Source organism: Sebastes umbrosus, chromosome 12, assembly GCF_015220745.1.
Source record: "Sebastes umbrosus isolate fSebUmb1 chromosome 12, fSebUmb1.pri, whole genome shotgun sequence".
NCBI lineage: Eukaryota > Metazoa > Chordata > Actinopteri > Perciformes > Sebastidae > Sebastes > Sebastes umbrosus.
In genome coordinates this window covers 23,497,308-23,509,741 of record NC_051280.1, presented here as the reverse complement: position 1 = coordinate 23,509,741, position 12,434 = coordinate 23,497,308, and the positions used below count along the sequence as shown (strand labels likewise).

Below are 12,434 nucleotides of genomic sequence, written 5' to 3'. Positions count from 1 at the left end.
AACAAAATTGCACAAGTGGAAAATGATATTGCACAGTGAGAATGAATGAATGAATGAAATTCCACCTGATAATATCAGGTTATTGTCAGTGTGTTGGTGTGTAAGTGGTCTACTGGGAGCAGGGCTGGTTGTGGAGTCTGACAGCTGCAGGAAGGAAGGACCTGCGATAGCGCTCCTCCACACACTTTGGGTGAAGGAGGACAAATTTAGTGATCTATCAAACTAATGTGGATCTAAATCACCTGCTGCCACAGTCACTTCCTCTTGGAGATTCCAGATCCCGCGTGATTTGTGCTGATGTTAACGCGAGATGTCAGTGACGTCACTTTTAGCGCGGAGTTTGTTGTTGGCGGAAAAGCTTCCTGAAGTCTGAAAGTCTGAACAAACTGTTTTATTAAGCTTCATACTGAGTTATAGTTATACATTTAAGCGTTCGTCGATGGAACATTAGCTCATGACTGTGTAGTGTTCTCATGAAATGTTAATTTGAAGGAACTATAGCACTTTAAGACCAAACTAAAGCGGTGAGTTTCTTCTTGTTTTACTCAACAAGCTGTTAGCTTTGACAGGCAGGAGCTAACAGTAGCATGCTAGCTAGTTCTGTTATGAGCTTAAAATCAGCTGTACACATTTACTCTTCATCCTCTTCATCTGCCTTTAACCTGATAGTTTACCAATAACAAATCACTGTGTGAAGCCAATACCACTCTCCATACATTACTTCCTGAAGTTAATATGACAGTGACTAACATATATATATATATATATATATATATATATATATATATATATATATATATATATTGCATGTTGTATTGCATGTGCATATTGTATATTATAAATAATAATTTGCACATATAAGAAAAGATAACAAATAGTCAATATGATTAAGATAAATATGTAAGTAATGAATTGATATTGTGATTAAGGTATATTATAAGTAATTAATTGGTATTCTGGATTGATAACAAATTTATATTTTGATAAGGATAATTATATCAGTAATTAATTTATATTTCTGTATGACACAGATTAAAGGTAATAATTATAGTTAGAAAAATTTAGGAAAATGTAATTAGAGTATATGTATGGCTCAATAAGGAAGCTGGTTAATAATGAATAATTGACTTATGGAGAAAGGCTGGGATTAAATAAGTTTATACTTCTCACTCCTTTTCGAATATGTAAATCAAGGCATCAAGTGTTTGACAATTTATTTTTCTAATGCTTTTCATTGTATATAAATACTACTTGTTTCTGACTGTCCACTTGTTGGTATGATCATTCTTTTTCTTTATTTTTAATTTCATTTTTTTGTATTCTACATGTTCGAAATACATTTTGAAATGAAACGTTATATGTTAACGTTTAACGTTATAATGAAAATGTTTCTATGATCAGCCTCTTGAGTTTCTTTCTTCATTTCTTTCTCTGTCTTAGATGGAGTTGTCTCCTGTCAGCGTTGTCAGCACAGACAGTTGTATTATTAAATCTGACAGAGGTCACAGGAGAAGCAAAGTCTCAAGTAAGTTGGACGCTTTATGACTTAAAAGCACATAATTGGAGTATACAGTAGATGGACAATTATGTTACCATATCAAGGGGTAATATTAGGTTGAAGAAGTAATATTTGCAGGTCCCTAATATCATATTTACTATCAATATTTTATGTGGATTTTGCTTTTTAATTTAACTTATGTATATGTCATTTTATACAAATGTTACATTAGAAATAGAATAAAATAATTGTCTAAAATGAAAGCCTGTAACATAGGCATGCCTGTAAAGCGTGCTTTAAACCGAATGAGCGGTTGAGAAAATCTGGTAATGTTTTGGATTCAACAAACGCGTTGTGCATGTATGACAGCATATCTTTTACTGTTTTCTTCCAGGGGATGTGGAAATAGACATTGAGCTCCTCTACAAAGCTGTTCCTCAGCTGGCCAAAGTTTTCCGCATCACAGCCAAAATCGGAGAAGGTACATTCTCTGCATAACTTTATGCACACCTTTGGAGTTTACAAGTGTACTGTTTGCTTAAGAGAAACTTTTGTTATTGTGATTAATACAGTAGGCACTCATTCACTTCATTGGATTTATTGGAGCAGAAGAGGTTTTTGTGTTCATGACATGTGTATCTGTGCACCAGGTACGTTCAGCTCGGTGTATCTGGGTGAGGCTCAGATGCGGGATGGTGGGAGAGAGAGGTTTGCCCTGAAGCACCTCATCCCAACCAGCCACCCTACACGCATCGCTGCTGAGCTTCAGTGTCTCACTGTTGCTGGGTGAGTCCAATACTGTTGTGTGTTTATACAGAGCGATATACGTCCCCAGAACTGTCAGACAACCTTTTAAAGAACTGAGCAGCCAATTAAAATTATTTAAAGTCACATGTTAAAATACATTTATAGACTTTGCTTCATGTATTTTTTATGATGTTATTCATTTTTTAGTCCAATCTTTAAGTCTTTTTTAAACTCCTGATTATGACTTCTATCGCCCTTTTATATGTTTTACCTTTTTTTGTTTTTATACTTTGTTGTTAAGCAATAAGTATTACGTAATTGTTATTCAAATAATATACTGTTATTAGTAGCCTTTGACAATTATTTCAAAAGGAGTTTCATAGGAGTTAATTGGAGTTAATATTCCTAAAGTCCTTCCAGTTAAATGTTCCTCTCTAATGGTCTTTATTCATGTTTGTGTTATCTGGCTGTTAGAAACCTACCATGTGTGCTGCAGTAAGAGGTTTATAGATTTGTATACTTGCTACAGACGTGTTACAGTGCTGACACATCGTATATGTAAGAGTTGTGTGCTCAAAAATTCTAAAATAGCGACTCAAAGAACTCCTGTATCAAAACCGTTTAGTCTCTTCCCTTAAAGGTTATTTTTATGCCGCAGCAAATTGGTGTGTGGGCTCCTCGTTTGTCTAACGTTGTATGATTCAGCTGAACCTACGCACCTCAATACGTTGATGGCTGGTTTGGCAAAGACACTCGTTTGAACATATGAATGTGCATTTATGTTTGATCAGTGTTTTTGATATGATTCTTTGAAGTGACCAGCCAAAATTTACATAATCGCAGATAAATCACACATTGAAATTAGTTCTGTCGTCTAACTGCGTCATTTTTAACATTTTATTTATTTATTTTTCTCTCTTTTCAGAGGAAGAGAGAATGTGATGGGAGTGACGTATTGCTTCAGGAAGGACGACCACGTGGTGATTGTCATGCCCTTTATGGAGCATCAAGCTATAGTGGTATGCACATTGTCACACATTAGTTTCTCTGAAGCATGTGGCTACTACTTTTAATAAATCATTTAGTACTTCCTTGACATAGTTCTTGTTTCTATGTTTGCTGAAATGTAATTTAAAACTGCTGATCCTATCAAAATGTATTCATCAGGAAATCATTGGCTCACTGAGCTTCGAAGAGGTCCGTCTGTACATCTATCACCTGTTGACGGCCCTGAGACACGTCCACCAGTTTGGTATCATTCACAGAGACATCAAACCAAACAATTTCCTCTACAACAGGAACAACAAAATGTGAGTAGTCACATAAATGCAGCTGTATAATTTCACATGATTGCTTTTTGTTGAATTGCTGAATGGGCACATAAAGTATTTATTAATTTCCCTGTTTAAATATGTGTATAGGTATGCGCTGGTGGACTTCGGTCTGGCTCAGGGTACAGCTGACACTCAGATTGAGCTGCTTAAGGTGGTGAGACAGAGGCCAATACAAAAAGGTGGAGGGTCCACAGGGAAACAAGACACCACACAGCGGAGCAAAGCACCACCTAGACTCCTTCCCAAAACCACCACCACAGCCTCAACCTCACTACTTCTGCCTCCACGGCAGTCCACGAACTTACCTCCTCCATCCTCTTCTTCCTCCACCACCACATCCTCCTCAGCCTCTCGGAAAGCACTGGTTAAAAAAGCACGCTCTCTCACCACCACCGTCACCTCCTCTCGCTCAAAGCACACAAAGGTGTCTGCACCCTATTTTACCTTTACTGGTGTTTCTGAGTCTGTTCTTTGTTCAGTGAAAGCAGAATTGTAAATTAGTGTAGTTAAGGTTTATTTGGGTATAACTCGTCTGAATTTGGGTGAAGAATTTCCTGCATGGATATATTAAAGTATGTGCTTATCTGTTTGTCTTCTTCTGGCTGCGCTAATGTGTTGGCTTTAGCTAAATTCTGCCATCCCTATTTGTTTTCTCTAGGATTTGGCAGCACTACGCAAAGTGCCTCGACCTGTGTTTGGAGAGAGGAACCTGAACAGCTGCACTCCAGCTCCGTCCACCGCCAGACAAGCTGCCATTAAGACAGAGGTAAGCCGAGAGGAAATAATAAGAGGTTTCTGTTATTATATCTCAACACCATTTAACTGACAAATACATAGTAGTTTATTTCTTTCTGTTCTTTTTCATTTGCTTTAAAGAGAGCCTTTTTAAGGGTATTATTGGTCTGTGTTTCTCAGTGTAGTCGTATTTTTTTCTTCATAAAATCTTTTATTCAGCTGGTTAAACCCGGCAAAACAGAGGACCCAGCCAGCCGAAAGTGCTCCTCAGCCAGCCGGGGCCCGCTGCCCGTCAGGACCCAGAGCAGCAGTCAGAAACCTCAGAGGAGCGTACAGCAGGGCCTCACCTGTAACTGCTACCAGACTGACCGTGTCTGCAACATCTGCATGTCCAGGTAACAGAAAAAAGAGAGAAGAAGAAGAATAGAACCACTTTGTTTTTGTTTACCAATCATTAAAAGACACTTTTACACACCATATGTAAAATAATTCTTCATCATAAATCTGAACCTAACCTATTTAAGTTCTGTGTTTTTGCTATTCTCTCACTGCTTCATGTTGTTCTTATTAATAAAGGAAGCAGCAGGTGGCTCCCAGGGCTGGAACCCCGGGCTTCAGAGCACCAGAAGTCCTCACTAAGTGTCCCAACCAAGGAACAGGTTGGTATCTCAAACCATGACTATTATATGATTGCTGACCACACAAAAATAATGACAGCTGAGCAAAATCCTACTGTTGAACTCAAACCTGGTGTCTTCTTACACTCTCTTATCGTTACTAATGTTGCATCCTCTCCTGTCTTCTCCTCCTGTACTGCAGCCATTGACGTGTGGTCAGCTGGTGTGATCCTGCTCTCACTGCTCAGTGGCCGTTACCCATTCTTCAAAGCCAGCGACGACCTGATCGCCCTCACTCAGATCATGACCATACGAGGCTCCAGAGAGACCATCCAGGCTGCCAAGGCATTTGGTATGTATTCATATTGTGATTAATCCACACAGTTTATCACCAGGCAGTCACTGTAACAATGTAAGAGGACTGAGTTCAACCTCACAGTGATGTATAGAAAGCTCTGTGTTTTTAATGAACTCGTTTTTGGGCTGAACTTCATTCAGGCAAGGCAGTGGCGTGCAGCCGGCAGCTGCCTCGGCAGGACCTCAGGACGCTGTGTGAGACGCTGAGAGGACGGAGGCCATCACCAGAAGATGAAGTCACACCACTTCCCGAAGCCAACAAAGACTCCACCGCCACCCTTCATCACAAGATCCAAGAGGATACGCCCACACATCGTCCCACATTCATGCAACACAAAGACGGAGCAGGTGAACGTCCTACGTCTCTCTCTTCTACTCTCCCGCCAAACCACCGGGAACATTCAGGGAACACAGAAACCACTCGCCTCGCCAAGGAGAGCTCAGAGACAGACTGCAAGGTGGAGGAAGATGAGCGGGGCTGGGACAGAGTTCCCGATGAGGCCTACAACCTGCTGGACCGGCTGCTGGACCTGAACCCTGCCACCAGGATCACAGCTGCTCAGGCCCTGCAGCACCCGCTCTTCAAAGACCTGTGACTCCGCAGAAGACCAGGAGTCTCACATCAACAGAACAGAACTGCCGGCTTCCTCGTCTTTGGTTCAGTCTTAATAAACTGGATGATGCAAAGACAAAGGGGTGTTATTTGTAACCCAGCAGAGTACCAAGTCTGTCCCCTTATGAGGAATAATTCTGCTGCAAAGTGGACAGAAGTTTACATCCATGTGGAGAAATTAGCTGAACAAGAGAATAATAGAGCTCTGATACATCTCAGTGTGGGGAGAAAAAGCTCTCTCAATTTTCTCTCCCATCGACCCGTTAAATGCTTCATAGATTTTAATATTAGCGTCCATTCAAGAGAGGATTGACTTGCTGGTTCACAGGCCTGCAGTTCTTGGCAGCTATGACACAGACTACTTTGAGAACGGGCATTTTAAAGGGCTCTAGATGTGCACCGTTGGCTATAACAGAGACGGTAAAAAACAGTATTGACTTGAGGCATTATATTTGCAGACTATTGGCTTTTGTGTTAATGGTTGGACAGTTTTACAATTGAAGGTATCTGATCTCCTCTGTGACAGGAACCAGCTAGTTACAGCTGCACACTGTGTGATTATATTGTTTTTTATTTTTACACTATAGTTTTTTACTAAAAGAGAAAATGATAAAAAAAAACTTGAGGAGTCTTGTTATGACTGAGTGATGCCCCGGGTTAAGTTTGGCCTTTTTTACATTCTTGTTAGTCTGAACTGGGTCTCGTCATGAGGGAATAGTCAGTATGTTGTCACCGTTGCCATAACACCATATTACCATCATAGGATGTGACTATTTCTGAAGTATGAAAGGGCTTTTTGATTTCCATCTGTATTTTTATGAATTTCAGTGGTAATGCTGCTGTATGAGGATATGTTTGTTTCAGCTGTGTTAATTTATAATACTCTAATAAAGGTAAAAACAAAGCAAGTGGCTGCCATTTACAGTATGTAACATCTTACACATATATATGGAGCATATACTGGAGGGCAGGGGGTTGTTTTCAAAGTCTGAGACTGTGGGCCTCCCCTCAGACAAAGCTTGGAAAAAGGCTCACCCTGTAGTTTATTTGCTTAGTTTCACTCTGGGATCATGATTATGTTATTTGATCCCATAGACACTCAACAACTGAGCCAAGATAGCCCAATATCGCTGTCTGACATAACTTCAGACTACATCAAATACATAAACAAAGGTCTGTCCTGAGGCATTTATTAGTTTCTGACTCTGGGAAGGTGGGAAAAATTCCCCAAAACTACTGTATCTCTGAACTCGCGCTCGTCTCACACTGTGAAATCTTCTGAGAGGTAAATCAAATTATTATTCATCATCACTATAATTACTCAAATAGTTGATAAAACATATTACTCTTTTCTACTAATAGCCTTGTTATTATTACTGAGGTGTGAATTCTAACATTACAATTACTCTGCAGGCACATTTCAGATAACCATATCCACAATTAACCATGCCACAGAAAATACAAAAAACAAACGGTACAGCACTTTAACACAAGAATTTGAGAATTTATTACAGAAGCAATACAAATTTTCAGACATTTTTGGAGGTCTTGTACCTACATGTAGCAGACCTGCTGAAAACAACTTGAAACATGTAAAAAGAAAATCATGATTTGTAAACTCTTTGAAATAATGTAACCATGACTGATGCTGCTCTTTTTTACTTTTTAAACAAAATACATCAACAGAACAGTTGAAGGAGTTGTTTGTTTGCCCGGTTGGCTCGGAGACGATGAAGCCCTCTGGTAGTAAAACTCGTGGGCTCAGTCTAAAGACTTTCTTTCACCTCGGTGAGTTCCTCTATTCGCACCAACACACTCTCGATCATGTCGAACGTGTGCAGCGCCGAGTGCAGAGCCTGAAAAAGACATGTTGGAATTCAATCAGGTCATAGCTGCTCTTCGTCAGCGCTGTACACAAACACACAATCAACAAATTGTCATATGACCATGAACGTCACTGACCTGAATCTGTGACTCTGATGTCATGCCGAGCAGCTTCTCGTCGCCGACGGACACAGAAACCACAGACGCTTCTGTGGAAAACACACATTCATGTGTTCTATTATATTTTTCACAGGCTTCTGTGGCAAAGCTGTTATTCCGAAAATCTTTGCAAAAGAAAGGCAGCGAGTGGTTTGAGAAAGGTGGAACTGAAATAAGCGAGCGTTGGTCTGACCTTTGGCCTTGCCCTTCTTGGTCTCCATGGTGTCGTGGAGCTCCCTCTCGTAGTGAGCTCTCGACATGTTCACTCCAACACGCAGCGGCTTCAGGAACGTATCTTCTATTTTATACAGCTCTGTCCAGATCCCTGTCTGCAACATCAAAACAGCAAGAGAAAAACATGATGAGTGGAGTTAACTGACGCACCATGGAGATCAGAAACACGTGGGTGGAGGTTTAGTTGTCGTTCTGCCCTCTTGAGATAATGGAAAGTAACTTAATTGCAGAAAATGATGATGATTTATGATGTTGGTCTTTTTGGCTGGAAAGGTTCCCTGATATTTACTGGATCGGATCAACACTCACCTGGTTCTGCGTCACTTTGTCTCTGATGATGAGGTACCGCAGCAGGTTCAGAGACTCCATGATTCTGTTTAAAAGCAACACAAAAACAATCCTGACTCAAGGTTCACTTCAGATTTTTCTGAATAAGATCATGCAATACGGTTGAAAGCTCCAGAAACAGCTAGTACATGGACCCTGAGTTGTTATCGTTTAGTCCAGAGGTCTCCAACCTTTTTTCCTGAGTGCTAATTTGACAAAATGAAAGTGGCTGAGAGCTACTCATCGCACCAGATTGTGCAACGCCAATAGCAGACATTAAAAATGTAAGTTCATTTTAGTTTTTGGAAAAGATTATGTGGATATATGCATGGTAATCAATAGCTAATAATTAAGAAATGTTTTTCCGTATGTTTTAAGTGCAAGAGGAAAAATTAGGCTAAAATCATTCATCCATTTAAGGACATTTGTTTTTAACTCCAACATATTTTTTTGAATCCTAGGCTGCCTTTTTAAAACCTACTTTAGTTCACATTAATTAAGCAATGCACATTAATTCCAAATCATGCAGTCAAGAGAGAGAAGCTCACTTTAGCTGTGATGTGTTTCTTTATTATATGTTAGCTGTTAGTACTCTGATAGACTGGTAACTTATTCATGTACCCTGCCTCTTGCTCTAATGCATGCTGGGATAGGTTCCAGTCCCCTGAGCAAGATAAGGGACATAGAAAAAATACCTGTCCAGGTAGTTCAGGAGGTCGGTCTCTGGGCCGTCTGGCAGACTGAGAACTTTACGCAGCAAAGGCAGCAGGTGAGCTCCCTCGAACCAGATGTTACTGTTACCTGGCTGAGGACACACGGAGACAAAGACAGACTTTTACTTGGTTTTGCTTTAGGGATTTTAAATTAAAACAATGTTATTTAGCTAAAAGAGCTACCATGAAATTTAACATGCCATCTCACCTGCAGGGCAATGTCGATCTGATTCTTGATGTTTTTGATGACGTAGCCTTCGACTCCTGAGTGCTTGCTGGTTTGCAGCATGTATCTGAAACAAGACAGTAAAAGTCAATACGCTGGAAGGTGGAACAGAAAGAGACATTGCTGGAAGAAAGATGAACTTACTTGAAAAAGTTGTACTTGGCTTCAGTGTCAAACTTGTCGATGCTCAGCTGCAACACCTTCAGACCTCTGGTTCTCTGTTGACAAGGAAGCAAATATGTAAATATATCTATTTTAAAAAATGTAAAGAATAATAGATGCAAATAAAATGAGACTTAGTTTCAAAGCTACAATAAATGCAGAAGTAGAAAAAAAGTAATTGTGTCCATTATGTTACGTAATGCATGTTACGTTTTGCGCCAAATTGCTAAATTATCTTCTAATGTGAAGACTTACCAAATCATGGCTCGGACACATCGTCATGACCTTCACCAAGTTCTGAAAACAAACGGTGAAATTGATAACTGAGCATCAGTGAAGCATCACACTGTGAGTAAAATCTGAGGTTTGTATAAATGACTGATCACCTGAGGGACTGTGAGGAAGGCTTTGATCTCCAGCAGATCTGCCGACAGACCGCCGTCCTCCACGCGCACCAGACTCTTCTCATACAGCTCCTGTGTGACGGTAAACACACGTACCGAACGTCAGACTACAAAAAGCTCTAAAATAAACAGGTACAGTTTACGAGAGAGTTCTTCATAAGAGCTGGAAAAGTCTTGCAGGTTGTTTCTGCTTCTACAGACCATTTCACAACGTAAACATTCCAAATGTGTCCCAGTTTATTTCCTGTTGCAGTGTTTGTAAATGACATAAGCTGACAGGAAGTAAACATGGACCCAAGCTGTTGCCTAGTAATGCCATTCCGTTGAAACGATCTATATCACCTGAGAAATATTTGTAAACCACAATACAAATCTACAGCATGTTGCAAAAATGTAAAACTTATTTCTAATTCAATGTTTCAGTTTGACTCACCAGTCCTTTCTGAATCCTGGACTCCTCAGTTCTGTCAATAAAATATAATTTAAAAATAAGTTATGAAAGGTTCGGCTAAAATACACAACACACACCAAAAAATAACCGATAGATCCAAGTCGGCAGTTAGATATGTGGGTTTATGGTGTGTAAGTGGTGGCTACATAAAATAACTTCATGAGGTATTATATAAGGTTTCAATGGCCAATATGTCACGTAAACTTTAAGATTAAGTAAGGAAAAATGCTTAAAATAATTACTTTTTCCATTTAAAATTTTGAGTTTTCATAAATTTCATCCATCAATGTATCAATATACTATATTTTTCTGATATCAGCTGCTTAAAAACTCAATTTGACAGATGAACTACCACAAATGCAGTGTTTGCCAAACTGTGTTTTATATGTTGTTTTACTGCTAACAGAAAAGATACAATAACATTGTGTCATCATGTATTCACCTGGACAAGAGGAGGCAAATGTGCTCCATGTTACACCGGAGACTGAACACGGGACTGTAAACAAACACAGAGTGAGTCAGGATGGATTAACAAAACGTTTAAATTCTGAATATAAAACAGTATAAATCATCAGCAGTGTCATCCAGCGCTAATTTTCTAGCCACGTTTGAAGCAACTCATACAGTTTTTATCAGTGTCCCATTTCTTCATAATTATAGATATTTTTTTCTATCTTACCTGAAAACACTGGGGAAAGTATCAGCGGCCAGGTGATGGACAAACACCAGGTGAGCCAGGCTGGCCAAAGACTCTTTAGGGTAACGCACCTCCTCCTCCAGAAAACCGGGAACCTGTTTTCTCTTCAACAGAGGCTGGAACACAAGACTGGGGACGGACTCTCCGACAGCACCGAGGGTGTTCTGTACAAAACACAGAAACAGACTCACCATTAACATAATATCTGACGGAGTAATACAAATTGGGAGTTTCACTGATATATTACTGTAGAAACTAGTCAAATTTGCAGCACCCATCACAACATTTACGCTGCAGTTACAGGACAGCATCTCTTTCCAGAATATTACGGTGACGTACCAAAATCTCTGTGGCAAAAGTCCTGAGGGGAGACACGGCCAGAGTGTCTGGATCCTTGAGTTGCACCTCCAACAGAGGGTGACTCAGTGTCTTCATACAGCTGCAGAACAGAAAAACACAAGGAGTCAACCTCGGCATCATACTACAGATATTTTAGATGCAAGTCGGAGTTGTGAATTTCAAATTTATCACTCACAACTTCAGCAGTTCTGTCCGCAGCTCGTCCTCTTTCACCCTGCCCTGGTCACCCGCCATCTTGTTCTCATTTTGCGCCTCACTGTTCAGGAGGTTTTGCCTGGCCTCGTGGACAAAAGGCTTGACAAAGTCCATCAGATCAGCGCAGCAGCGACAAAGCGAGAAGACGTCGTCCTCCTCTTGCTCCTTGGTGTAAGGTAGAGGCAGTTTGGCCACCTGGTCCAGCACGGAGGACAGGGTCATGCCGAGTGACGACGCCTTACGGACGCCCAGACACAGCAACACTGAGAGGATGACACAGATGAAATGGCTCCATTTGAGTTGACATGTGATGTCAGTATATTGGAGTACACATTCGTAGAAATGTTCTTAACCTTTCTGTAGAGGGTTCAACAGCAGATGGAGGCTCTCTGCGATGGTATCGGGGTCATCCTGCTCCAGCTGCTCCAACAGGCCGATCAGCAGCTCTTTGGGTCTGCAGGTCTGGAGAACCAAAACTCAAGACACTCAGCATCTTCACACTGCTAGATTAGTCAGTGGATCACATCAAATTATAATTAATGTTTTATCTTGTATATTATAATCCAATCTTGAACAGACCTGTAGCAGGTGGTTGAAAATGGCGAGGCATTGAGAGAACTTCTCGTTTTCTTTCTTCAGCAGAACCTGGATCAGTGGAGGCAGCAGATTCCAGCCCATACATCTCACTATGTCCTACAGAAAGAGAAAATAGATGAGTGTCTATGCAGTACAAAATGTGCAACACAACGTGCAAAATGATGGTCAGCTTTGAGTACCTGAT

The 12,434-nt window shown here is 40.4% G+C and overlaps 2 protein-coding genes across 3 annotated transcripts in view; one reads left to right on the top strand and one right to left on the bottom strand.

Moving 5' to 3' along the window:
* Positions 1-264: 264 nt before the first annotated feature.
* Positions 265-6,809, top strand: cdc7 (cell division cycle 7 homolog (S. cerevisiae)). Of its 2 annotated transcripts, none has more exons than XM_037787116.1 (12): positions 265-524; positions 1,441-1,525; positions 1,893-1,979; positions 2,149-2,284; positions 3,171-3,264; positions 3,413-3,555; positions 3,667-4,003; positions 4,238-4,345; positions 4,534-4,709; positions 4,891-4,973; positions 5,134-5,283; positions 5,430-6,809. In XM_037787116.1, exons 2-12 carry the CDS (start codon positions 1,441-1,443, stop codon positions 5,882-5,884), a joined length of 1,854 nt encoding a protein of 617 aa, XP_037643044.1. In that variant the 5' UTR covers positions 265-524; the 3' UTR covers positions 5,885-6,809. The 2 variants fall into 2 exon arrangements, with proteins under 2 accessions (XP_037643044.1, XP_037643046.1); XM_037787118.1 differs by having other exon boundaries at positions 271-524; positions 3,667-3,730.
* Positions 6,810-7,384: 575 nt separating this feature from the next.
* The window catches only part of glmna (glomulin, FKBP associated protein a), a 7,147-nt gene continuing 2,097 nt past the window's right edge, over positions 7,385-12,434 (bottom strand). The window contains exons 3-19 of the mRNA XM_037787119.1: positions 12,430-12,434; positions 12,233-12,346; positions 12,007-12,115; positions 11,634-11,916; positions 11,438-11,537; positions 11,081-11,262; positions 10,844-10,897; positions 10,384-10,414; positions 9,933-10,022; positions 9,802-9,843; positions 9,529-9,602; positions 9,367-9,451; positions 9,141-9,250; positions 8,428-8,491; positions 8,078-8,213; positions 7,864-7,934; positions 7,385-7,757 (exon numbers count right to left, since the gene is read on the bottom strand). The exon at positions 12,430-12,434 is cut by the window's right edge and continues 121 nt beyond it. Of these exons, the coding sequence (XP_037643047.1) occupies positions 7,668-7,757; positions 7,864-7,934; positions 8,078-8,213; positions 8,428-8,491; positions 9,141-9,250; positions 9,367-9,451; positions 9,529-9,602; positions 9,802-9,843; positions 9,933-10,022; positions 10,384-10,414; positions 10,844-10,897; positions 11,081-11,262; positions 11,438-11,537; positions 11,634-11,916; positions 12,007-12,115; positions 12,233-12,346; positions 12,430-12,434 (1,640 nt within the window). The 3' untranslated portion in view covers positions 7,385-7,667. The remainder of the gene's footprint in view (positions 7,758-7,863; positions 7,935-8,077; positions 8,214-8,427; positions 8,492-9,140; positions 9,251-9,366; positions 9,452-9,528; positions 9,603-9,801; positions 9,844-9,932; positions 10,023-10,383; positions 10,415-10,843; positions 10,898-11,080; positions 11,263-11,437; positions 11,538-11,633; positions 11,917-12,006; positions 12,116-12,232; positions 12,347-12,429) is intronic.